Source organism: Xylocopa sonorina, chromosome 1 (genome assembly GCF_050948175.1).
Source record: "Xylocopa sonorina isolate GNS202 chromosome 1, iyXylSono1_principal, whole genome shotgun sequence".
Lineage (NCBI taxonomy): Eukaryota > Metazoa > Arthropoda > Insecta > Hymenoptera > Apidae > Xylocopa > Xylocopa sonorina.
The window spans coordinates 3,330,229-3,357,383 of NC_135193.1; the positions used below are offsets into that span (position 1 = coordinate 3,330,229).

The 27,155-nt window shown below is 47.0% G+C and overlaps 1 protein-coding gene across 4 annotated transcripts in view; it reads right to left on the minus strand.

The window, feature by feature from the left end:
* Positions 1-27,155, minus strand: part of Sk (small conductance calcium-activated potassium channel) — a 183,084-nt gene that overhangs the window by 97,056 nt on the left and 58,873 nt on the right. For 3 of the 4 annotated variants that reach the window (XM_076897403.1, XM_076897386.1, XM_076897395.1), the window contains exons 3-4: positions 23,772-24,042; positions 13,577-13,804 (exon numbers count right to left, since the gene is read on the minus strand). In XM_076897403.1, the coding sequence (XP_076753518.1) occupies positions 13,577-13,804; positions 23,772-24,042 (499 nt within the window). The remainder of the gene's footprint in view (positions 1-13,576; positions 13,805-23,771; positions 24,043-27,155) is intronic. The other variant, XM_076897410.1, reaches the window with a different exon arrangement.

Consider the following 27,155-nt stretch of genomic DNA (forward strand, 5'->3'; position numbering starts at 1 on the left):
TGCCGTTACACTGTTTCGCGATAACCTCGTTCGCCGCTTAAACGCGTTTCGTTCGTTACCGTTGCGCGGCGCGTTCTAACGCCGCCGAAACTCGATCGAGGCTAATCGACGTACGCGATGACCAGGGAATTCCCGATTCCATCGGCCATTTTCATCTCAATGATCCAACCTGACCTCAAACAGACCACAAAAAGACTGTATCCGCTAAAAGATATCTACTTTCTTCTTCGTTCGTCCCTCGTCCGCCATTTTTCTTCAGATTCGAACGTAAATCGCATTGAAGCTTGCCAAGAGGTTAAAGAAACGTTCGAGGATCGGTTGACCCGGCTCGATTAAATTTTAAGACAGTCCGAGGACCGCCAGAGTCGAACAAACGTGTGCTCGATGGGCTCGAAAAGCAGTGGCGAAGAAAAATAAGTGGTAGACTCGGCGAAATTCTGCAGCAGCCGATCCAAAGATTAACAGAAGCCCGATCATCCGGCGGAAACAAAAGGAACGCGTCGACGGGAAATAAACGACGGTGGATACTAGAAGAAACGCCGGAAGAATAGGGGAGGAGTGGTGCGTTCGCAATCGTGGAACGCGGAACTCCGCTCCATAAAGTTTCGCGTTTTTCTTGCGGATCGCGTGCAGAAGAAGCGTTACGATCGACGGCTGACGAGGAAGCGGATCGCTGAAGAACGCGAGTGGAAACTCGAGGGTGGTCTCGTTCACAAGAAGGAAGAGCGGAAGGGTGGAGGATCGCTCTTCGCGGTGCCATAAAACAACTTTGTCTTTTCGATGCGACTAAACCTGTCGCTTTATCGAAGCATGATCGTTTAACGTAGCAAAATTTATATAAATCTGTATATTTTTAAATAACAATATACAATAGAAATCCACTTTATTATTATGTCTTACGCGTTATACTTGGAATATTTCTCATACCTTTGCTGTTGTATACATCCTATAGAGGGTTGTAAATGAAATTTTCATCTCGCATTTCGTTCGAAGGAACGTACCATATTTATTGCACGACGAAGAAAATTTTCAAATGGCCGATAGCGTGACTGTTCGGGTCGCGATATCGAATAAGCGGCAGCCGAAGCGCGAGTGAAATGCGAGCCTCTCGTGATGTATTTACGATGGTCGGTTAATATTGATTCATGCGAAAATAATGGAAGTCGTGTCGGGACAAATCCATCCGGCCTGTTCGAACGCGAAACGGAAGCGCGCGTCGACGGCGCGTCAGGGGTGACAGGATAATACGATCCGACTCCCTGCTCACGAGAACTTATCACGGGCCAGAATTCTATTATCAGTCTTAGTACGGGTGACCCTGGGGTGGCAAAGTTTGGGACGCTCGTCAAATGTCGATAATATACACCCCGTGTGCATCTTTCGCTCGTTAAGGGCGGAACGCGTGGAATTTATAAGGAGCTTCCGCGGAACTTTTAAACTTCCCACGTACTCCCGAAACTGCATATTTTCCGCCGTATTATTCAAATATTCCGACACCACCCTCGAGTAATATCATTTTGCATATAATCACTAACTCTATTTTGTTCCAGCGATTTATAGGCGCTACATAATCGGTATACTATAAATTGCACCATCGATTTGTCCCCGTCGATCTATAAACGATTCGGTTTACAGTGAGTTAATGCAATGAACATTATTGTCAGAACTCTGAAGCTTGAATTACAAGCTCGTCGGCGCCTTTGCAAAATTGAAAAGCATTATGCAAATCCATGGCTGCAACACTGGCTACGAATACTCGTAGGCTCCCGTTCTGATATGGATTTCGGCGCAGCGACAATCCGATTTATAGGTATATGCCTTCGCGTAACGCCGATACGCCGGCTCGCTCGTGAATTATTGATACCGATATCGCGGGACACCGAGTCGAGCGCCGCCATATCCTTTCGCTAATAAAAACAGGACTAACGTAAGCATTACGAGCTAAAAAAGAAAGGGTGGCTAACCTCCATTTAACAATCGCGACAGTTATTTTTATACAAGTCTGGTTGACAAATTTTTTTCGTATATTTGCCTCACGTCGAGTCAATAGCTGTATCGATGTTCCATAGTTATCGTATCACGATATTTCGAACTCGACGACAGACTTGATGGATGCCTCGAACACTCCTACAGGACTAACGACGTAGTCGATCGCTCCTCGAATACTTGGAGATTATCTAGGAAGCAAAAAAAGAGGACGCGGTTGGATACCAGCGAGGGACCAAGTTGCGACGATGAAAAAGGAACTGATTCGAAAGCGAAGTTCCGCGGTTGCGTCGGGGGACGAATTATTTTCTTCTTTCCGCGAGCTGCGAGCGACGCTTGGATCGATCGAACGGTCGATCCGCCAAAGCGTGGAAATTCACTCAACGACTACGATGCAGTCGCGTAATCCATCACTGGACGTTGCAACGATTCCACTACCACATGTACTTCGAGCGGGTTAAAACAATTAATGACAGTCGCGCGTTACCCTTTGAGCCACCCTTTCGAGGAACGATGGACGCGCTTGGTGCACGTTGGTACCGGATGTTTCACGGAAGACTGGTGTATTCCCCAATTTTTTCAATCTCGTAAAAATAGCACAGCTTCAAGATAGCTGAATTAAATGAATGCTAATACATTTTCGAATACGAATAATATATGTAACTTTTATTTTTCTCAACAAATCGTCCACTCTCGCCGTCAGCCCAACGAACTCCATTCACGACTCGCTCGATCGAATCGAAGAAAGTTCGACGCAGGTATTAATTACCTGGGGGCGAGTTTCCTCGCGGAAACGCGGCGACCAGGCGACGGGCAACGATAAGTTGCCGCGTCCGGGAACTTTGTGACGTCGCGTTTCAATAAGACCACTTTAACCGGACGAAAAGAAATTGGTCTGCCTGGGAGCCGTGAGCTATCGAGGGGCCATTGTGGTCCTCGTCAGCGGCACAATGGAAAAACTTGCTTAATGGAGCAACTTCGACGGATCCGCACGACGACGCTGGAGCTCGGGTAAATTGTCGGGGTCTCTCTAACGACACGTGAAGAGGATTCGAAAGTTTCCGTCCCACCGAATTATTTAATACGTATCGTCCAAGCCCGGCTACGAATTCAATTCCCTTTGCTGATGGGGAAGTTCCCCAACGAATCGACGCGATATGACCCGCCGATTAGAGGCGGGCATAAGCGTTCAACGTGATACAATTTAAGTTTCTTGAACTCCAATTTTCTCACGACTCCTGTACGCGCAGCGTTGTCCCTCGCGAATTTTTATCCTCTCCAATTTCTCTATTCGGTTTATTTAAAGGTATTAAAAAATGAGAGACAATTATTATTTTAATTCCTTTTAAATTTATATGTTTTCAATTTTGACTGAGCATCGTTGGTTCCCGTGCAAAAGTGTTATTGCGTCGGTTTACGAGTGGGATTAAATTTTGTACAGACTTACGGAATCGCTGCAAGTAGGTGGCTAATATCCTTTTACGATATTATGCTAATGCGCGGCATGGAACGACTTACGAGCGTACGATGGCATACGTACTGTGCATACTGCGCGCGCTCTCTCTCTCTCTCTGTGGTCGAGAAACGACTGCTGTTTTCATAGTTTTATGCATACAGATGAGGCTTGATGTACTCGCGCGTAATAGTTTATCGCGATACGCGAACCAGTTGATGAGGGTGGAAACACGTGGAGCCACGTGGTTTAAATAGAATTAGAGTGTCGTACACTTGAAAGAAACTTCCAAGAGATAACCGCCATGAATTTTGCGAGCCTCGTGAAACTCGCGACCAATTGTAGCCACCATCGAAACGAAGTCTGTCTTCGAAGGCAGAGGAGCACCACGGAAGGGCCACCATTATCGATTCCGCGGAGATTTCAAGGATTCCATCAAGAACAAGAAAACGAATCGTTCGACTCTACCACTTTGAATTAATCGGACGTATTCATATGTGATTGGAGATTTTCGTGAAATCGATCATCCTGAATAATTTCCAGCAAAACGCTCGCGAGCCGCAGGAATAAGCGATCGCCTTCATCGATTCCATCGTTGAATATTTCACGCGCGGTACGCCACGACGACTTTGTTCAATTCCCATCGATCAAACCGTCCCACCCGGTAGTTAAGAATACACGGGACTTTAAGAAACATCCGCTCTATAATACATCGCGTTCTGGGCGATGGATCGCTTATCGCACTTCGGTCGCGAGACGACAGATCCCTCAAACGATGATCAGTCGCATCGATGCATAACTGCAGCGATATCTCGCGAAAACATTTACGCATATCCGTCGTTCACGTTGCGCAACGTGTTAACGTTGCACTCTTCTATTCGAGAATGTAAAGTTCAAATGGCACTGCGACTCACGGATGCATTGTCAAGTTCACGAACGCATATTTGATATCCTACGCGAAGCATCGACGACACAGTCGGATATCTGAATATTATCCTTCGAATTCGGTTCAGACGCGCTTCGCTACATTCCCAAGCATTCTTCTTTCACTGCTCTCCGTTCGTATTCGGTATACATCTTCCAAAGGACCACCTCTCCACGCTGCGCTCATATTTTCGAGTAAATAAAAAGTTCTCCTAACGAAATGTCTCTTCTATTTTGACCCTCGCGACGATGTGAATCGTGTCGCAGTTAGTCGGACCGCACTGTGCGTTTCCTTAACCGTAATAAATACTATGGACCACGATCAGTAACGCGAGATGAACCACACTGAACCCCATCAATTTTCGTTCCACGTTAACACGAAGAATTACGATCGCGCGTGTATCTTTCAATGCGAGAATAAACAGGCACTACGGCCGGTAGATAAATCAGCGTTAGATCAGACAACGACGAGATTCCCGCTACAAAAGTTCCAGGATGATAACACGCTCGTAAAAGTATGCGAGATTAATAAACCAACCGTAATCGACACATGAATCGTAACCTCGTACGCGTGTACCACTTCGTTTCTCTTTTTAATTAACTCCAAAGGAAACATCTCTCCTGCTAAACGCACAGTGGTAGCGCTGGATTGCCACACGAATTCGAAGCCATCGTGAACCACGAGATCGTTGGAAAAACGAGAACGCACTTGCGATACGTCCACGCATCGTCAATGGTGTCCGCTCTCGTAAAGCAAGAATGTTATTAAACTCGTCGTTAAAAGGTAGAAATAGCGGCGAATCGTCGGAGCTTTATTCGATTTACGCGAGTCGTAGTTCAGCTACGAGTGTCAGGCTTCGTTCAGGAACAAGGCACACAACCGAGCCACTATTTACCAGCGTAACATGGAACGCGACGCAGTCGACGTGGCACACCCTGTCGTTTCTCCACAAATGACCGATGCTTCGACCAATCCGCGCGTTAATCTTTCATCCCCTATCTTTCGCCGCGTACGAGCCTCTCGAGCAGTTCGCGTTAAAACGTTCCCTCGATTTGGAATACACCCCAGGGCAGTTCGAATCCAACCGGAAATTCGAGGTCCATTCGAACGAGTGCACCTCTCGATCGTTGCTTCTGAATGGTGTTCGAGGAACAGTCGTGATATTAACTGTTATTAGCGAGCAAACATTTGCGCCGAGTTGCAACCCAAAGCGCGCTTCCACCGAGCAAATAACAATAACGCTCGATCTTTATCGAAGGCAATTATCGGAACCAAATAGCTCTTAGCTAAGCAGAACCCTGTCTTTTATTACACCCTCTAACATACTTCTCTTTTATATTTCCTTTCCAAGTTATTTAAACTCTGCGAAATTTCCAGTCTCCTTCCTCAATTTCTTCCACGATTTGAAGACGTAGAGGGTTGAGCTTTTTTTAAAGGCCACCTCGTATAAGGTACACTGATTAGTGTCGAATAAGACAGTCGATAATGGTATTGGTGATACACGAAACGAACGACTGGCTTGGATCCATCGCAGCTTGTAACGCAGCGCAGTGGAAGCTGTGTATCCTGGTCAGCCAGTAGTAGATCAGACGGCGTGTCAGACGCAGATCGGACCAGCATCGCGCCTCTATCACTAACGCGTTGGCAACCGAACAATAATGCGCCGTTAAACGCGCACGCACGATTTCCCATCGCTCACGTGAAACGACTAACGATTTCCCAAACACCCTCGGCTCAACGCGGACACGTTTCCACTCGCAACCTTTCCAGCGTCGCTTGCTTCCGCCGTTTGCACCGTCGATAAATCAGAGCATGCTTCGATCGTGGTTGGCGAACTTCTACGAACTTGTATCTCGCGCGGTGCACGAGAATCAGCTTGTAACGCGGCGCGAATCTTCTGAAATTAATTAAAAATATCGCGCGCAACCGCTTCTTTGAGACTGCTCGAGCAGCGTTTCGAAGTCGACTACAAAGTCGCCACGCGATATTTTAAGAGGAATTTATTAAAACTCGCAACTCGAGATTGCGCTTCGACTTGACGTTCGAGATATTAGAAATTCTACCCCTGTACATTTCGATCCACAGGGTGATAATTTCAGGTCTTGCAATTAACGCGTGGAGTTGTACGAGGTTTTTTTCTATGAAAATTCAAAGTAAGTAATTACCAAAAAAGACATATCCCTGGTGTCGCGAAATTTCGTTCGTCAAGCTTCTACGAAATTGATCGCGGATTAAGTGGCAAAGCGGGACAGTACCAAAGGGTCAATTAATTCCAGAGCAGGGAGGAGAGCATCGTCCGGCTGAAAAGCAGCGAAGCGGACGGGGAGGAATTGAACGGCGGGCTCGAGAGGACCGCTTTGTCCCCGATAAAGTCAGCGAGGTTCGCCAGGCGATGCCTCGGGACAGACCGTGGCCACAAATCTTTTGTCGTCGCGGCGTCGTTCCACGAGAGATGATAATCGCGGGGGTAAACTGCGGCGACGCGAACAAAAAATGAAAATGGTCCGCGGCCAAAAGAGATCCGTGGGACCAAGACAGAAGAACGGGGACGAGGGAAGTCGAGTCGTTGCGCCGAATAAAGTGGCGTTCGAGGGTGCGTTCGACCGAGTGAAATTTCACGGAGGGCCAACGACTCCGCGCGTCTTTCTCTCCTGACATTTCTATGATTCTTTACCATTCCGAACGTTGCGAATATATTATTTACGAATTACAGAGAACTCACGTCTCTAAAAGTCGTACTTATTCCATTCAGCGAGGTATTACAAGTAAAATTTCCTCCTTGTTCTTAGTTACTATGAATTTTTCATGTCGTGTTTCGTGTGCTCAATCTTGTCACGGGGATTCTACAGAATTTGCGTAGAGCGTCTCGTGGAAGACGATGCAATTGAAAACGCACGATTTTCTATAAGTCTCGCGCGTTTAATGAGGCACTGTGCACTCCGTCGAGTAACAAAGACGTCTGAGATGAGATGTACACGAAATTCTCTCGACGCGCTCGACTAGGACGAACAAGGAATTCGTGAGGTCGAGACTTATTACTAGTCAAGTGCACGCGTCCCTTGTGCAGGTTCAAAATCGATTTTACCCTAGAACGAAGTCCCCTTTCAATAAACTGAGCGCGCACATCGAGCTGTACACCCTCGCCTTGTAGCTCTATCGAATACTGATCGATAAAATATGCGTGTTCAAAAAATCAGTTGATCCTCGTGGCTCACAGACTTCCCTCGCACGCGAAGATCGTGGGTACCACCTTTCGAGGACTCTCGCGGTTCGTCCAGCGTAAAATTGGAGGTCGAAGCGAGCAGACGTTCAGTCGATGACGATAAAACAGCCTCGACTCTCGCGAGCCGCGCGAGGGGTGGAAAGAAGGCGAATCGGGGTGTGTTTCGATCACGGAACAATGGCGTTGATACCCTAGAAACGCTAACGAACCGCGGTGTATCGGTGGCTGTTTTAACGCATCGTCTGAACGCGTTCATTACGCGATACGCGCGCGCCTCGTCGATGTTCGCGGCTGTTTCGTTATTGAACGAGCACGGTAGATTTTATCGAACAGCAATTCCGCCAGCTAGAACGATCGCGTCGAGATACAGTGGCTTTCTGTGTCACGCTGGATGCCACGTTGGACGCGTGGAGCAATCGAGGTTCACCAAAAAGTATTCAACGTGCACGTAGAATCTCATCAGATTCATCCTCACAAAAGAGAATAAATTATTCTCACCCTCCCAGGAGATTCACGCGTTTATATAAATTGCACTTGTATCGCTCTAGCGAGTAAACAGAGGGCTATCTCGATGAATCGAAACGAGAGTTTAAAATTGCGTGATCCACGTTCGTAAATTCAAACCTCTGCAACGATCTCTGTGTTCTAAGTATGCTTTTAAAACCGTGCGCACCGTGGAACATTTCTAAGGCTTTCGAAGTTGTAGCTAACAAATTGAACATCAGCCTGGAATTACACGTGTACCTGTCCATTAAGAAAATAACCACCGTTTTATTTAACCGCACGCAACGCGAGCCTCGCGAGGGACGCTCGCAAGATCGCGAGAAGTTCCGCGGTGAAGTTTCCGGCGGGGTTACAGGTGAGCCACGAATCGCGTGATTAACAGCCGGAGTTCCGTTATCCGCAAGTTTCAACGTTCGTTTCGCTTCCGCGACGCTGGTGGTGATTTCAGATGCACGAGTCGTGCGACGGCTCGTAATTCTGCGAACCGGAAGTGCTAAACGGTCTTAAGACGACGGCGATAAAATAGCCGGTGGATCGTTCGATTTATTCGCGGTTTCGCTGCGTTGAAGATCGAACTGCGAGCAACCGTGTCGAGGAATCGTAACGTTCGCACTTTTGTTCCAGCAAAAAATATCAATTTCGATTTAACATTTGAGGAGCGATGCCTCGAAGCGAAAATAAATTTTCCTGTTCGTTTCCTAGTTTTTAGTTGTTTTGTTTCACGGACGATCTCCCGTCTGCACGGTACAAATTAATTAGCGACGGAATACATCGCACTCGATTGTTCGAGCAATGATTGATGAATCGATTACCCGTGTATGGACGCTGTTTCCGATTGTACTGTTTAAATCAGCGATTCCGTGATCGTGTAACGATAACCGTTCAATCTATTGTTTAATTATCTTCCAATGAAAATGTATCTTCTCTCGCTCTTTCTCTCTTCCCATCGTTATTAATGACAGGTTAATAACGAACATTGTTGTTCAATCGTTAACCAAGGTAATATGTTTCAATAAACTCGTGAAATTTGATTTAAAAGTTATACACGTACACTAATCGAGTTATTCCCTTACATTGGTAACCAATGAAATCACCTGGCTGCAACATGTATCTTGAATTTTAATTATCCAAGAGTTTCAGCTTAGAAATTGAGCTTCCCTTAGCCCTACTCGCGTGCACCCTTCTCTTGCACCCTCTCCTCTCTCTCGCAGAACCGTACACCCAACTCATGCATAAAAAAACCAGATCTCCTCGTTCCTTTCACACGAAAATATGCATTTTCTTAAAATCCACAGTCTATTTATAATCCACGCGAGCGTTCCAGCGTCAACGCGCACATCCGACAGCTCCTGATGGCCACGCGCCATCATCCCCTATCAGCAATCGTGCCTCGCGCATTCTTCGCGCAACGAATCGTCGGTGGCTCGTGTTTCTAACCATCGATAAGAGGAGAGACGTACGCGTCGACGTTGGTTGCTGGAAAATTCTGTTTCGCGTGGCGGTCGTCGATCGAAGTTAACCGCGGCCATTAAATCCAGCCGCGTCCTCCATTAGAGAGCCCCCTGGCTGGACGGACGGCTCCCTAATTGCGAGTGTTAATTGCAGGATAACGGTGCTTTTGGAACGGCACTTCGTTAAATGGACGATCTTACTTGGCGTGTCGCGTCTGCGGCTGTCGTTTCGTTCGCTCGAATCGTTCTGGCAAATTTTACGAGCCGCGGCTGGGACGCTCCTCAGCGGCCATTCCGTTGGCGAGCGATCAGACCGTAATGGCGGCAAAGGGGTCGATCCGGGAACGCCTGGGCGGTTCGTTCGCCACGGTTATTAATCGGACGCGTTAATTCGAAACGGGGATTAATTTGGCCAATCGATCGTTTCGCGAAGATTTAATGTCTCCCGCGTAATTTAATCCCCGGCAAACTCTGCACTTAAACCGCGAGCAGCAGCCAGCACGGAACCAGGGACCCGGTTGCCCCGAGTTTGTTCATCGATCCGTGCGAGGGACCGCTATCGAAACTCTCGACGTCTCTTGGTATCGATACGCCTGTTACGTATGCGGATATGAGTTTGTACAGCGATATTAATTGGTACGATGCCTCAAACGGGATATGGGAACTAAACACCTCTTGTCGCGCGGGTAATTAAAGGGGTAGCGTGATATAGATTGCAGACTAAATCTCTCGCAATTTAAAACGACTTTCTCTATTCTAAACACGAGAGAATTTTATTGTCCCCTGAATGAAACAATTTTATTCTGAAGCTCGCTATTCGCATTCAACTTATCTCGTTTTATCGCTCGCACGGAAACGCTTTAACTTGTTTTCGAGTTTAATTAAAATTAAAGTGCGTTCAGCCGCGAATTGGATCGATCTACTTTCTCGTTTTTCAATGTATCGCAAATTCGTGGAACTCGCACGCTCGTACTTGGCTGGGTAGAACGAGAGCGTACACACGAATTTCATTCTGTTCCTGGTGAACTACCATTCGCGCAGGTTCAATTATCTAAGACATCGGCTGAATGTTAACGACGCGGCTCGCTTAATAAGAACGCGGATCGTGGGTTCGATCTCGCATCGCGACGAACCGGAAACGCGGGGCGGCTGCGACATCGGTACACAGCTGGCGGAAACCTGCCGCGAGCAGCAGTTCCGTTTCGCTGTCGCACAACACCGTTATCGGAAATACTCTTACGGCTGGTCTCGATACGGTTTGTAAACTGCGCGTAATTAAACTCACCGTGAGAATTCGTAATCAGACGTTTCGAGGTCCTACACTACTTACTAACGTGAACTATATTTTCGTAATTCGTGCAAATAGTTCCGTGTGGAGATGAGGATATATTCATGCAAATCCGTATTTTTATGACAGCCACTGGCGAACCGGGACTTAAATGGAACCCTGAAAATTTTACTCTCTACCTTCTTTACGATTCTCGTATTTTACTGTTACTCTTTATGAACGGATAAAAATGCGTAATTTAATTAGAACGCACTGCGTATGTTTGCTCGGAGTAGCTCTCTTTAAAATGGACCGTATCAACATGGAAGATTTGAAGAAGGTTTAAATAAATCATAGCCACATTCGAGCTGCACCCTTGTTAACCGAAATTGATATCAATTAATTCTGAACTGTATAAAAAAATATTGAATGAACGCTCCAAAGTTTACAATTACACTAATCTCTTTATAATAAAGGAGCTGCACGAAGCCACCGAATTTCTCGTTGAAACACACGGGACTCACCCCTCGAGGGGTTAATCCGTGCTGGAGGGACGCGACGTGTATCGCGAGGGTAAAGTCTCAAAGACAAATTTAACACTGCAAGGTTAACCATCCACCAAGCGTAACAAACTTCGAAACGAAGCCTTCCGCGTTCCAAGAGACGCGTTGGAACTCAGCGAGGGTGCGTCTCGAGCGAGCTGAAACGTTTTCACCCGCGCCACTGTTTCCAACGGGTGGACGACGAAAGTCATGGACAAACGAGACAAATTCAGGCGATATCATCATAAAATGGACATGCAACCCTCTAATTCAGCGGTTCTCGATCTGTGATGCGTAAGAAAAATTCTACAGTTGCAACGATTCTGTCCATTCTAAGGGGTACTATTAAAAAAAAAATTAGAGGCAAAGTAGCAAGCAGGTAGAACAAGTGTGGGACTCGATGATTCGATGAGATCGATGGAACGTGGATCGCTGACCGGTTGCAAAATCACGTTCCATCCGAGGCCTGCGCCTTTACCCTCGGTCATTATTAATAAACGAGATTACTCGCGTACATATATGCAGGAGCAAACTAAATGTCACTTCAATCACTGTCACCCGACGCTATATCTCTTAGCGCGATCTATTAATTTCTATTCTAAGGTAGGCCATTCGATACAGGTGTCCCAACGCATCAGCGTTGGTTAAATGGACGAGGAGTCTACCGCAGGGTTGATGAAAGGGTGGATGAAGAATGACTCGAGCGCCCAGAGCAACCGAAGGGGTAGAAGCTCGTCTGTGAGAGACACGAGACGACAATCTCGCGTCGCGCTTCGAAACTTCGCGACGTCCTTTCACCCCATGCGGGGCAAATCCGGATCGCGGATGAATCCGATCTCGCGAAGCGTTACCACGACCGTGGAATCCCGTCATTCGTCGCGTTGCACTCGATACAAGCGAGCCACCGATCTTCCTGCGAGCCAAAGTGTGAAGCATGCTGCCACTGGGCTAATCACGATTCGAATGACTCGCTAGCAAGCGGCTGGCAACTGTTGAGCGAAAGATAAGGCGGCTTGACTATGGTGGCTGCTTAGTCAAATTATATCAGAATTCCTGAAATACTTTTCTCGTTACATATTTCAGTGGATATACTTTACACTCTGTAAAAATTAAAATAGCATTTATTTTAACTTGCACAACAAATACTTGTGAGAACTAGTGCAGGGTGTATCACGTGAAAGTGTATCACACAAGGTGCCTTCAACTCCTCGAGTCTTCTAATTAGACCGCGTGTCTAATGATTCACGTCGCAGATACAAACCTTGCAGCGAACCAGAGAGAACTTCTCGCGTCGAACCCAGTGCTTATCTTTCGCCCATTACCGATGATGGTTCGATAAAGAACGAAATGGTTCGCGAAACTGACGACTTCCCTCGATACGCGACGGCTATCGTATCGGAAACGCGGGTCATGGTTGAACGTGAGACGAAGAGAGCTAAGTTCGTGGATCAGGCGGCGATACCTCGTAGCGTGACTGTGTTGGGTGAACAGTGGCGGGACATTCTAGAGGTCGGTGACGCTAACTACGTGCTCGAACACGCGTACGCGCGACAAAACGCGGCGCCAAGCGTCGGACCGAAACAATGCCCACGCCATTTTCCACGCGAGCGAGACGAGAAGCGGATGACGCGCGCGATCCTCCACTTCCGAGAGAAATCCGCGATGAATCGCTCGGCGGAATGATAGATCGCGATCGTTTGTCCCTTTGCGTCCCTCTACTTCCTCGCGAAGAAATCCCCGGGAAATTAGACTCGTCATCGTTTCTGGCTTTAAGGAAGCTGCGTCCTCGCGAAATTCAGCTATGCTGTGTTCGCAGCAAGAAATCTGTTCAAAGCAATTTCGTGAAACGCGTTAAATATAAAATATACTGTATATTTGTTAACACCTACTGTAAAACTTTCGTCAAGCTCTTGCTTTGATTGCAACTTATCGACGATCTTTTACTACGTTTCCAAATATACCATCGTACTTTTACTCGATATTAGAAAACAAAAAAAGCTACAAGAATCTCGAAAAAAGTCGTCTATTTTTGCCAAACGATCCCCAGTAAAGTCCCAACGACGCGAAGAGGAATTCGAAAAAAGGGCACAGCGGTCTCGACGCCCGGTGCCGTCCCCGTGCGTGCGTGTACGATGCGAGGTTGCAAGATAAAAGAAATGAGTCGTGTCTCTATGGCAGGGTGGTTAAGGTACAGATATCAGGCATTAAGTCGGAAGTGTGCCCACCGTCTTGACGTAGTTGACGGTCTCGGCGGTCGCCTCGGTGAGGGCCCTTCGTAGCCGTGATCGCCGGACCTGCGACAGCGTCCGCGGACAGAGTACGACGCCCTGCGCGCCCTGCGCGCCGGAACCAGAGGCAGAGCCGGACACTGGGCCTGGTATCGTGGCCATTGGCGGCTGCGGCGGCGTCGTCGTCGGCATTGTCGTCGACGACGATTTGCACCACCAGGGGAACTGGGCGTGGTTTTATCACCTTGTTACTTTCTCGACACTCTTTTAGCACAGCATAGTCAGGCACAGCGGAACAAGGGTTACTACTTCGCGGGTGCAGTGGTACACGAGTGACGACAGACAGGGCTACAAATGTTCTATGTGGATCGCGCGAGAAGAGACGAAGTGTTTGGACACGGGAGTACGACTCGCGTGGATGATCGATGCTTTCGTTCGGTGGATCGAACAGGTGTTCGTAACTCTGAACAACGGCCACGATGGAAATTGCGGATAACTAACGTTCTCGTAGTATACAAAAATTTTTTCGAATATCGAACTGAGAATCGGAACCTATCTCCTAGCGATCGAATCACCGTCCGCCAAAGCATCGATCCATTCCAGTCCAAATCGATGACGAGGTACCGACAAACCTCTGTTCCCTCGAACTTCATCGCACGAGCTACTCTTCTTCCATGCTCGCAGAGTGACGAGAAGCTTCCAATGAGAAGTACCATACGCAGGATCGCGATACTTTCACGGAACCAGTCTCGTTTCCCAGGACCAAGAAGGTGTAATTCGGGCGAGAGTGTTCGAGAGAAGAAGCAGCCGTGAGAAGATCCCAGTCATCGATTTCCCCGCGGATCGCCCCGCGCGTCGCGCGAAAGAACCAGGAGTCCGGCGACAGACAGAGAGACAATGGAAAGGACGATCATAAAAGCGACGAGATAAACGGTGGAGCACGCGCTACATGGTCCCACGTTGATCCCTCTCTAGGCCTGTCTTTCTTTACTCTTCGGATCGCGGTGTACTCGATCAACTGGCAGGGTAGCAGATAGGGGTAGCGACGGGTTCGTGAGGGGGTGGTGGTGGTGGTTGGCGAGCGAACGCGCAATGCTCGCGATAGAAAGCGGGCTGGTGAGGCTGAATGGTGATCCTCTAGGTCATCTAAGCTTGGCCACTACTACAGTCTTACGCTAGACTCGGGTCACTACTGCCGCTAGACTAAAAAGGGGTTCGTTCCCGAAGTGTACAACTACTCTGGCCGCGGGGGGTGGTGGATGGTGCACGGTCTGTCTACGGGGGTGCCGGGGCGGGGCGCCGTGCGGTCCGACGGTGGGGGTTGCTGGCGAAGAATCGAATGAGAGGAGCTAGCCGCGGGTGGAATCCCGCGGGTCTGGTTCGCAGGCCGCGCGAACGCGCGGGGGATGACCCCCCGGGACCGAGCGCGCGGCTTAACGATGCAAGAGTACGCTAATGGATGATTCGAGCAGATGCCGCGCCCGGCAGATTGATGATGTTATTCTTATCGCGCTCTACTTAGGGGTCTGCCAACTACGTCGTGATCTACAGCGTTCACGTGGGTGGTGACTCGCCGACGCGCGAAAGGGAGACGGAGAAGGGCTGTGAGAGAGGGAGGACAGTCAGTCGGATGGTTATCGAACTGAAGTATAGCCGGTGGAAGAAATATAACGAGGTCGCGAAGTTGGATAGGCGGTTCTTGGGTGTCTCGCATGTCGCGAGGATGGTCTTGCCGGGGGAATTAGCGGGAATCTGAGAAGATTTTGATCGAGAAGCTCGATTTAGCTTTGGAAGAGCAAAAGGGTGACGGTCTAGCGGAAGAGCGAGGCGAGATATCATTTGTTATTTATTGCTAGTATCATTTTTGGTAATTCGAAAGCCTAATTTATTTCATTGTGGATCTACTGGTTTTCAAATCGTAAAAATGGAAAATCGAAAGCGTCGTACAGATCTATTCGATTCCTCTTTTCAACCTTGCCGTTACCTTTGCTCTTTCAAGTTATGACAATCGAGCTAAAGCCTCGATTCGACCTCCGCGAAAGTATCGTGGGTATAGTTGCAGGAATGGTGGTTCAACCGAGGGTCTAGCAATATTTCTTCCACCGGTCAGAAGGGCAAACAATGCTGCCGAAGTGGGACTACTGTGTCGCGCGCGGACATTTGTATCGTTGGTGAAGTATTCGCTGGCCGATCGTCGAGAATTGATTCGAGGGTATCTACAAATCCCATCCGCTCGCCGGTCAGCCCACAATCCGAGGCTGGATCCGAAAGCAAAGCCGATTGGCCAGCCGCATCTCCGGATAGCTTAATGAGCGAGTCGAGCTACGAAGCTTTCGACCTATTTGCCAGCAGGATTAGCCTCAAGTGCTCGCCCCGTGAATTATTGCGTCCACCGCGGACAACTGAAGGAGTTTCTCTAGCCACGTGGAAGCTAAGCAGGATGGAGCTAAAAAAAAATAGTAATCTCTTCAAATACCTGCGCTATATCAACCAACTAGGTAAACTACATTGCTCGACATCAGCCAAACTAGCTTCAGAAAGGTCGTTGACCAGGGCTACAACACTTGACACCGTATCAAATTCCCTGGCGATCATTGCGAAAGCGTCAACTAACACCGCGAATATGCGCGCCTATATTGGCAGTGAACTTCGCGCGTGTAAATCAAGCTTGAGTCATTACGAGCGACGAAAGATGGAGAACGAAAGCTCGCAGCGAAACACGCGATCTCGACTCGTTGCTCATCCGAGATTGCGGTTGATGTCGCTGGATACTTTGAGCTCGGATAGAACGGCATTGGCCAGTTCGGTGAAATCCGCAGAACTGCAGATTTCGCTGGGAGTGGCTGCCGAGGGGGGTGACTCCATCGCGGCGGCTGCTTCCAGCGCTCCGGTTCCACGGTTGGATCCATTCAGATCCGATCGAGTCGGTTTCAACGCTGATCTACGTTATCGAGTCCGACTTCTGAGGGCGGACCCTCGGATCGAACCGCTCGACGCGACGTCGCGATGGAAACGAGTCGTAGGGCTCCTTTGTGAAGGGGTGGAAGAGTTACGAAGATTAGATTTTCGGGGCTCAGCTGTTCCAAGCAGAGTAAAAATTCAAACGAAATGAAATTATTCCTTTATGAGAATATCGCTAGTTTCTCAGTTCAAATAGCAATTTCTTTGTCAATCCTAATCATCGATATTAACATAGTAACTATTAATTAAAATTCACGAAAGAATTGCAAGGAGCTCATCGAACTGACGACTCGTCAAAGAGGAATCTGTATTGTAATGAGATCATTTAGAGCGTTGGTTCCATCTTGCCTAAGGGTTATTACACATCTTTTCTATCTGCTTCAAATTTTTCAGTCTGCATAAACAGGACTTTTTGCGAAAACTGTCGTGGATGTTCTGAAATTCTGGCCAAGATGCAGCAGTTCAAACAATTTTAAGTAGATTTAGGGTGCGCGTGTGGTCAGCCGCTTTACTCTGGACTTTTCGAGTCTGTCGTTTATGGAAGGAGCGTGGCTAGCTTAATCCACTTAGAATTAGCTGAGTCGCCGCAAACTTTCAAAACAATCGCTAACCGCGATCTCAAAGCAATTACAAATTTAAAAACAAGTATATTTTAAACAGTCAAGATCGGATTCACATAAAACTAGCTGATCCCAAACAACACGTGGCACTGTGGACCAAAGAGAACGAGAATGTTTCTGCCTTGTTCGAGCAAGAACAACATGTGTACTAATTGGTCGATGGAGTGTTTGGCAGATCGAACAAACGTCGAAGAACTTTGCTAGCCATAGTTTCGAGAAGCAGCTGCGTGTACCATCGGTCGATTGGAGCACGTCCGACTCCATCGAACCCTAAATATTTGAAACCGATGCTCGGCTTCCTCCGTGGGTGCAATAAACCATCGGAGAACCGGAAGTTTCGCCCGCGCCGCAATGTTTGTCGATGGTTTCCGCGAATTCGAACGAGAACACTCGTCATCTGCTCGCGTACCAACTTAATCTCCCAGCGTAACGATCCGTGTACATTTTCCATTCGTTGCATCCCTCTTATTCATTAACAAATTACTCAGCTTAACAATACTCATTAAATCCATTAAAGATCGAGGTTCCATTCGTTTGCAATTCTTCTCAGTAATTAAAATATACCAAAAAAAAAAGAAAAGAAATTGCAAACGAAACGTTGGTCCTCGATAGACTAATAACAAATGCTAGAAGGCAGCGGACATTCCAAAGAATGCTTGCGAAAGCGTCTAAGAACAGCTAAAGATCTCTCTCCAGAGGAAGCACAAAGGCACAGGATCAAATGGCCAATAGCCTCAAATGGTTTGATCCTCGAAAGCTTACGAAATAAAAGAAAACCATAAGTAAACATACATCGCAACATCATTCCTCGCGAGCGATCGATGCATCCGTGAAACCTCTATCGCGTGGAACAACGTAACGGAAAACGATCGGGCTAGAAATACGTCCGAGCTCATCCGGTTCGTTCCTGCGACACTGAGGACGAAAGTGATCGTCCCTCTCATCCAATTGTCTCTCATTGACGACTGAACGTCGATAGAATCACCTTTGCCCGCCACCCTCCGTCCGCAGAGTAAAAGAAGAGGGCGCGTAGGCGATAAATGGCCGAGCGGTATTTATCCGAGCCCTTTTAATGAGAGAGCCTTTCAACGCCGGAAAGGGAAATCGATATCGATCCTTTCGCCGGAGGAAGCTCGTCAGCGAATTGCCAATTCGGATCCTTCGTGGTTTCCACGGTTGTCGACGATGGTCGAATAGAAATACGCGTTACACGTCGATTTCCCTGGGTTTCAATAATAATTCTCGCGGCGTCGATGGATCAATCGACGACGCGCCTACGTGATAAATGAGCCCAGCTGTGGACTCGGCTCTTTTCCTTGGCAGAAACGCGACGATGAATCGAACCGCTTATGCTGGTATCTGTTTGATCGAGAGGTAGATTAATCTGTGACTCGGGTGAGTTATGCGCGTTAATTTCGATCGAGCCTCGAGGAATTTCGCTGATGAATCTGTACAGAATCTTCCATGATGTAACGCGTTGTTAATTATAATCGTATAAATTAAAATAAGGTAACCAATACCCTTACAAATTGAATTGTAGTAAAAATTAGAAATCGTATGGAAATCTCGACATTAAGAAATCAAAGGAAAATGTTGGGCAGAACGATTTATCCGCAAGATGGTGTCCCCGAAATCTTAGCATTCCCTCTCACGGAAGAATGTACGTTTCAGTATGCAAATAGAGTCCTTCCAAGTGCACATTATTAGATACAACGGATAAGTTCACGAAAGAGCGACATAATGCATTTCAGTTGCCGGGGACATTTCGCATGCGCGGTGAGCAGCGAGCGTTCGCGATGCGAGGGCCACATATTCCGCACGTGCGAATCCTAATTCCACGCGTCTACCACCACCCTCCCTTCTTTTCTGATAATCATTATCTCAGGAATCAGAGCGTAGAGAGGAGGCGGCGTCTTCCACGCCTCGCAGACTCGAGGCCCCGTAATAGCCGGATTACTTAATCCGCGGATCAAGTTCCGCGACTTAGACGCGGTAATTGATTGAGATTGTCCCCGCCTGAACGTTTGCCTGGCAGCGCTCAGCGAGGATAATGAAAATTTATTGAGATGAGCGCACGCGAATCATCGAACGATCTCATCTAATCGATCGTCAACCGAGTCTGGTCCAATTAAAATACAGTCGCACGCGGATTGTTGGGACCGTTGTCAGTTGGAGACGACGCGCAGCGGTACCAAAATGGCGGAGGTGTAGCTTCTCGGATGGAAATTTACGAATAATGAAGCCTCCGTGGATTCCTGAGAATTATTGTGGTGTTACAGATATTTGTCTTAGTGCTGAGCACTGTTTCGTAAGAAAGAATTTGGTTACTGTATAAAGGGTGTAAACGAATGTCAATTAATTGTAATTGATACAGTTGTACTGAATTCTACTCCGTGCTGGTTCAAAGTACTGTGTAAAAAGGTTTTTAAGAATACTGTTTTACATCGAGACACGTGTAGAATTAAAGGGTACATTTATAATAAGTTTCTCTTTAATGGGTAGTGTATCATATATGTAATTGGACAAGAGTATCGAGCACGTGTGTAACATCAAAGAGGAAACACATTTAGATAAAAGTAACGGAGTATACTAAAAATAAAAGTAAGTATTTTTACGAAAGTTCTCGGACGTTCGAGTTCGCTGGATACTCGGCGACATCAAACGAAACATAATATCTTTTGGGATGTGTCGCTTGGGATCGTTACGGGGGTTGTTCTGGAAATCGAAATGGCAACTTTCGCAAGTGGAAAATTGGAATTGGCCGTGGAACTTCATTAAAAGATCTAACTACGTGGAGACATTTTTGCCGGAGTTTCGCGCGATCAAAACTCTCGTCGGCATTTAAAAGTTCGCGCGGCAATATCTTGAGAAAAACGAATTTTTTTTTTTTTTTAACCACGTCCGAGATATTTCTCTATAATCCGATTAATTAAATCCAATTACGTTCAGCGTTGACTGTTCATCGTTTACACTGAAACTTAACTCGCGGTGAATTTAATCTAACACTTTACTTTAACATTTATACTCCAGACATTCTTTCCGGCTGTTTCGCGGAGCAGATGGAGCTCATCAATTATCCGAAATTCATCCCCACGCTGAACTTTCCACGAACGCGAAATGGAACCTTTCGATGCGAGACGTGTTTAAGATCAGCCGCACGCGATAAAAACGTAAAAACCGGTGTCCTTGCTTTTAAAATTCCGGATCCCATTCGTTTCATTTCCCAGGATGCAGGAACCACGTGTACCATTTCAGATTTACAATGCACCGCTTCATTATGGCCGCGTGACACGAACATCCACGTTTCGCTCTCCATCCGACGTCGAAACTTTTCACGGTTCGATGTACAGTACACAATTGTAAAAGAGAAGGTTTTCGATGCATAATTTTTAATGGCAAAGAGCTTCGATCTTTCTGCGCATTAATGAGAATCTGAGTTCGTATCTGTGTGCATTCCAGATTATTGCAGAATTTATTGGACATCTGCGTGCATATTACATACACGGCTATTGCATTGGTTTTCGAATAAAATTGGAATTTCTCCACAGATTGACAACATTTTAATTAAACCGGTGCTTCCGCGCGCTCTCGTATTCTATTAACTTTCTTCAATATTCAGTGGAAAAATGTAAAAATCCACAGTCCCGTAGAACCGGCTCGGGTCAGCCGCAGTAGTATACGCCGGTCATAAGTCAGACCGTGCGGGGCGGCGAAATAAGCGCAGGAAATATTCCAGCCACAAAAATGAAAGCAACGCAGTCCCGCAATATCCACGAATAACCGAAACCAACGTTAAAACTGGGATACTACGCGGCTCCAAATGCAATCAATTTTATTCATCTCCAAACACCCGGATACTCCAATTTCTGCTTATTTCAACGCCACCCAATTCTCTTTTGGAAAAAGAAAATACAAAAATAAGCCAAAAAGTTAGGCGAACTCTGTCCGTTCTATCGTTAATTGCAATCTGTCATTCTCGAATATCCCTTTCATTCGTCAACCTCCCACCCAAGCCACGAAAGGGGGGAAAAGGGGGAAAATAGCAACAAGACGAAAAACGAAATGAAAGAAAAACCATAGAATGATTCGCGGCAGAAAAAGAAGGCCTCAATTACCCTTCGTATCATGACAGCACGTCGCGAGGGTTGGTTCCACGCGCGACATACAGAGGTATAATTATAATTCGCTGGCTGGCGGCCAAAAATCGCGTATAAAGCCCGGCCATCCGCGCCCCGTCTCAGGCTTGGCCAAGTGTTCCTACGATACCAAGCGTCCCGAGCTGAGATAATTAAACTAACAATGTCGGGATCTGGCGCGATGCTCCTTTCCTCTCGCAGCTTCTTCTTCCCCGCTCATACTTTCCTCCTTTCGCCCCTTTTTTGTCCCGGATCTCGTTTAATGACGACGGGAGATTCGTTTCTCGCTCGTCGAGGACCGTCTCCCCGGAATAAGCAAATTACCTCTTTTTCGAGACCGTAGGTACTCCCGCCAGGCACTCGTACACGGACCAACGTAAAATTCGTCAGGTAGAAGATTTCTTGTTACGTCCATCCTCTTCTTTTTTAGATTTGTCTCGTTATATTTTCATCGCGTCTGCTCTCTTTGTTTCCACGATCATTCTTTCTATTCCTCGTACAATTGTTACAATCCCTTTGGTGCATTATACACTCCACATCCAATTTATTTAAATAAGAGAAGGACAGTTTTCTTGAATATTTCATAGCGCCTGCTTTGGTCGATACGAGAAGTCGCCGTTTAATCAATGATGCATCGGAACTGTCGTACGCGTTGAATTAAGTATTCGCCTCGAACGAAACAATGCCAGCTCCATAAATAATTTCGCGGATGTTTGTATAGGCCGTGTCTCATGATTTATTTCGCCTATCGACTACGGCGAACCGAAATCCTACGCGTTTATGAGCGATCGATCGTCGAAGTGCAGTTCTCTACCAGGCTCGTGGAGCTCCTTCGCTGTGTCTCCGTTTCTTCTTCAAGATTCCTTACTGGGGGTGCCATCTACGAGGGTGAGCGTCATCAGGTGTACCAACGACCACCCCCGCGATAAGCCTCTTATCGCGTGTCGACTTTCAGCCCTTCGATCGATCGTGTCCGTCGGTATTGAGGTGTCGTTACTTAAGGGTTGCTGCCCAGTCGATATTTCAACCCCTCTGTTAGGTGGCAGCACGAGAGCTTCATCGATAAGGAGGGTTGTTTCCGGGAGAAAATTCAAATACTACCGCTCTTTGAATTTCGTGAGACATCTACTCGTTGACTTCAGTTTCTTTTATCAATCAATTTTTTTTCTCTGTTATCAATCAATGGAATATGGTCGTAGTCTAGATATATATGGAGAGAGTTGGTAACTCTAATATTTAAAGAGTAAAAGAACTGTAACCCGCGCTGTGGTTAACCTTACGCAATCATTACAGCAAACCAAGAAGTCTATATATACTAGTATATAAAGAAACATTTGCAGACAGTTTAGAAAAACTTTCTAGCGATAGTCTTCCTCTTAGACTCTTACATTAAACTTTAGTAAATATCGGGAGTAGTCTACGCACCAAACCGAGCCTACCACGAACTATTCGAGAACCCTGTGACCCTTGAAACTAACCTGAATTCCAGCACGAGGAAACGATTTAACCCCCTACATAGAAAAAGTAATCTCGACGAGCCGAAGGGTCGTCCGTACGCGAGAGTAAAGAAAAGAAAGACATTCCTGGCGGACAGATGTTACTGGAGCAGCTTGTCGCGCGTGCGAAGCGAGCAGAATCCCATCGCGCAATACTTGCGAGAGGGTGACAAGACTCGACGAGACGAAACGCGGATGCAACAAGGGGCGCAACGGAAGTAAGTGCACGCGTGGCTGAGAGCGGCATACAGACACGTGCTGAGGATGTGTTGGAACATCGATCGGACGGATCATCAACGATACAAGCAGCAAAGACGACGACACAGCGACGCCTGACAACAGAACGTTCCACGCTTCCCTCTTCTTGGACTCGTGGCACGTGCGTTCCGCGGCTTTATGGACGCTCGAGCGCGAAGGATGCCTGGATGTCACGGCGGACATTTCAATCTGCCGGCTCGAGGGTGCTTCCCTCGAGTTATAGCGATTATAGCTATATCGGATCCGTGAGATGGAGGAAATACGACGTTAAAATCGTGCTACTGTATTTCCATTGCTCATTCGATACTATTACCCTCGATATTATCACTTTACCATTCACTAATCAATTCTTTATCTCAACTGTGAATCTAAACACAATTTCATATCTCGAGAACACTTCGAATCATCCCTTCGTGACTATAAAAAACAATAAAATCCACACCCATTACGTAACACCCCTCAATCTTCAGCTCATAGATTAAAAAAGAACAATTACAACTGACGACAAAACGAAGTCGACATCCAGACTGCCTTCGCGCCATAAAAGCATGAGAAACGCGGCAAACAGGGAGTGAAGAATGAGAACACGAACACAGGGACTGGTTCAGTATGAGCGCGCGGTCGTGCGAGGGTTGTTGCGAGGGATGACGGGGTGGCTGGTGCACGGCAAACCCTTTCGTTCGAACGAAAGCGGGGCAGGGACGAAGGGTGGTTGGCTTACCTGTCGGAATTGTCGAATGCCGCCATTGATCCGCAACGAGTCCGCGGCGATGCCGGCGATTCCGTCGCCTGGCTCGCGCAGCTGCCGCAGGGAGGCGGCGCTCGGCGCCGTGCTGCCATGCAGGGGGCAACAGCATCCGGAACAACAGCACGCGGACGCTTCCGGTTGCGAGCTCTGCCGTATTATGCGAGCACTGGGCGACGTCGTCACCAGAACAGGGGGTGGTGGCGCCTGACAGGGGCAACAGTGATGCCCGCTCTTCACGCTCTCCCTGAAACGCACAAAAATTTTTTTTATCGGTCAAACATTGGTGAATTCAACGGTTGATGCACGCGTGAAGCTTTTTCGTAGTCACTTTTTCTTTTTAGTCGCATTTTACCGAGCGTGTGCGAGGCTACAGTGACATTCACTCTTTACGTTCTTTTTGGGACGCAGGAGAATTTCTGGTATTGGTCAGACATTGGTGGTCCTGCAATTGATGGACTCGTAAAACTTTTTCATAGTCCCCTTTTTTTGTAGTTGCGTTTCCACGGCGCGTGGAAAAATTGTTGATGCACGCGAATCTCTTGTGGGAAAAACAGCGAGAGGATTCCGCGTGACGAGAACAAATGGAAACGATTAATTTATGGTAAACGGGATGATTTTTAGCGCTGTTTGAGTTGCCGCGTTTGTGCGTTGGTGCGTTGAATTGTTTCGATGTTTTTGATGCAAAAATAACGCCGCTGAGAGTAAGTTATTGTATTTGAGTCGCGAGGATTAAAAGTTAATCGGTTTATCGCGTTTACAAATCGCCGCTGGGGGAAATCGCTGACAAGTTTCAAACTAAAATTGTGTGACAAGATAAACAGAATAAATATCGCCAAGGCTTTGTCTCGGTTTCTTTCTGGCGTTCACTGATGCATTGGCCGCCCGTTGACCACCTTTTGGGGATTAAGCGAAATTGAAACTGTTGATCGCAGCGAGCCGGGATAGAATTAACAAATTCGAAACTGGACTTGAGGGGGTTCGTTCGCGTTATCGGGCAGTGGATACTGAATAATGGATCCTAACGCAGATTAAATCCATGCACTATTTAGAAGCTAATATCACTCGGCGCGCGGGGATTGAGAAGGAAACGACGATAAATATTTAAACTGAATGAAAACGGCACAGCTACGATGGAATTGTCTGGGGAGGTGACCAACTCGAGGTGATCGAAATCGTATCTCCTTGAGACATCCTCGATTGTTCCTTTACTTCACTCCCTAGCCATTCAATTCGATATCGAAGTGGATAATAAATTTGATTAAAAAAGAAAACCTTAAAAATGTCAGATTTATATCTCGTTTTACGTACGAGAACAAACGTCAGGGGATTATTATAGAAACACACCTGCAGATCCGTCTAGAAACGTGTCTACCGTTAAATTACATCTCGAATTTCACCTACGTAAAGTAGCATAATCGTGTATCTCCATATCAAACGTTTACATGCCCAACATTGCAATTAACGTTACTATGATTTACTCGTGCCGCACCAGACGCGCATCGATTATAATATTCCGGCGGCGTTAGAATATTATCGTGGCCGTTCGTCAGGCGAACGCGTGGCCATTAATGAAATTTCGTCTAACGAACAGGGGGGGACGGGTATTGTCAATTTCGCCAATGGGGGTTAATTATCTTAGACAATTGGTAAACACTAGCGTGTCAATACTATCGTCGCTAACAATGTACCGCGCACGTACACGTAAGTACACACGTGCACATACACGAACGCACACTCTATTTACTACATACGCGTGCTATATACTATGTACATACTGTACGCAATATGCATATAAATTTGAGGAATACAGGTGACACTCAGAATGGCCTGGCAATTTAATATCGACGCAGACTATCGGGAATATATCGACACAATGCCGAGCATACATCGAAGAAGAATTCGAGCATGGAAATTGGCGGCTGCGACGGCTCCGCTGATCAGTCGTGGGAAAATCAAATTTTAACGAGCCAGAAATGGTGAACGTGGCATACGACTTGTTCGAAAGACCCGACGAACGTATCGCGTGGAGCTCGACGAGTGAAAATTTGCAAGTCTCGCATCAAAATCGCCCACTTACTAAACATTAGCTAGCAAATAAGGAAATTGATGGTTGGAAATTGTGAGAAACGCGAGCTATATTAATTGATGTCGGTTCAATCGCGAACGCCTGTCTGCTTCTACATAATAAATGCAATTCCAGCGTTTAATTTAGCGAAATCACATGACGATAGCCGTAAATGCATTCCATCGATAGAACAGTTCGAAGAGGAATTTCGAGGATGTTGTAACCCAATGTAATTAATTTCTGACGAGCGTAAATGGTCCTTGCAACATCCCGCGGAGGACCAACAATGTACAGCTTCCTTGGGAATAGCTTTCTATCCAATTAAAAATACACAAAGCCATCATGGGACACTTTAACTTCTCCCCGACCGTCTAACCGACGAAATAAACCACCCTTTCGAACAGGAACCAGTTGCAACCCCCGCGCACGCACGACAGAGCGCGACGCGAGTCTCGCGAGCATCAGAGAAGAAGGGAGCGAACAATAAGACGAGTCTCCACGGAAGTAACTAATTCGATTCCACTCGCAGAATGCACACACGGGTATCGCGACAACGGGGTACCTTTGTCCAACTTTTTCTGCGAGCAAAGTGCTGCTCGATTCGAACGCAGAGTAGAAACAGAGAGAAAGAGACTATCGTCTCCATATATCGTTAGCGAAACAGCTACCTCTGGCTTAGAGATAGCAAGCGCGATACCAAACCTCGCGCGTTCTCCAAAGGTAGCAACCCCATTACGACGCCAGCCTCTTCCGCCACCCCTTGCTAGCAATCTTCCGGCAAATTAACCAAAAACGACTGGCGTCGCTTCAGTTTCGTTTGTCCCGCGTCGACCAATTGCGATTTACCTTACGAGTCGGTTACGGCCATTAAATTGCAGTCGCTCTACGACAACCACCGCTTTAATCATGTACCAAGTAGGAACAATCGATGCTTGCTCTCGCACTGCGTCGCGTGTGCGGATTATAAATCCGCCATCGCGCGTGGATAGAGTTCGATTATCGAGGTGGAGCGCGTGGAGGAGCGTGGGCGATTCCAACGGGATAATTTGATAATATCCGCGTTAAATTCGGTTAGATTGGAATCTGTGGTTCGATCGTTTGGAATCAAGACGATGTAGCTGGTCGTTCGTTCAATGATACATAATTTAAATGGTAATGGGTGTTTTATTACAGTGGAAGGTAAGAATCTCTCGTTGAAAACAGAAATATGGCGAACGCGATAAATCAGCCACGTTTAATGGAGTAGCTAGACACGCGGGTTCGCAGCCGTTGTACCCAGCCATGTGCAAAGT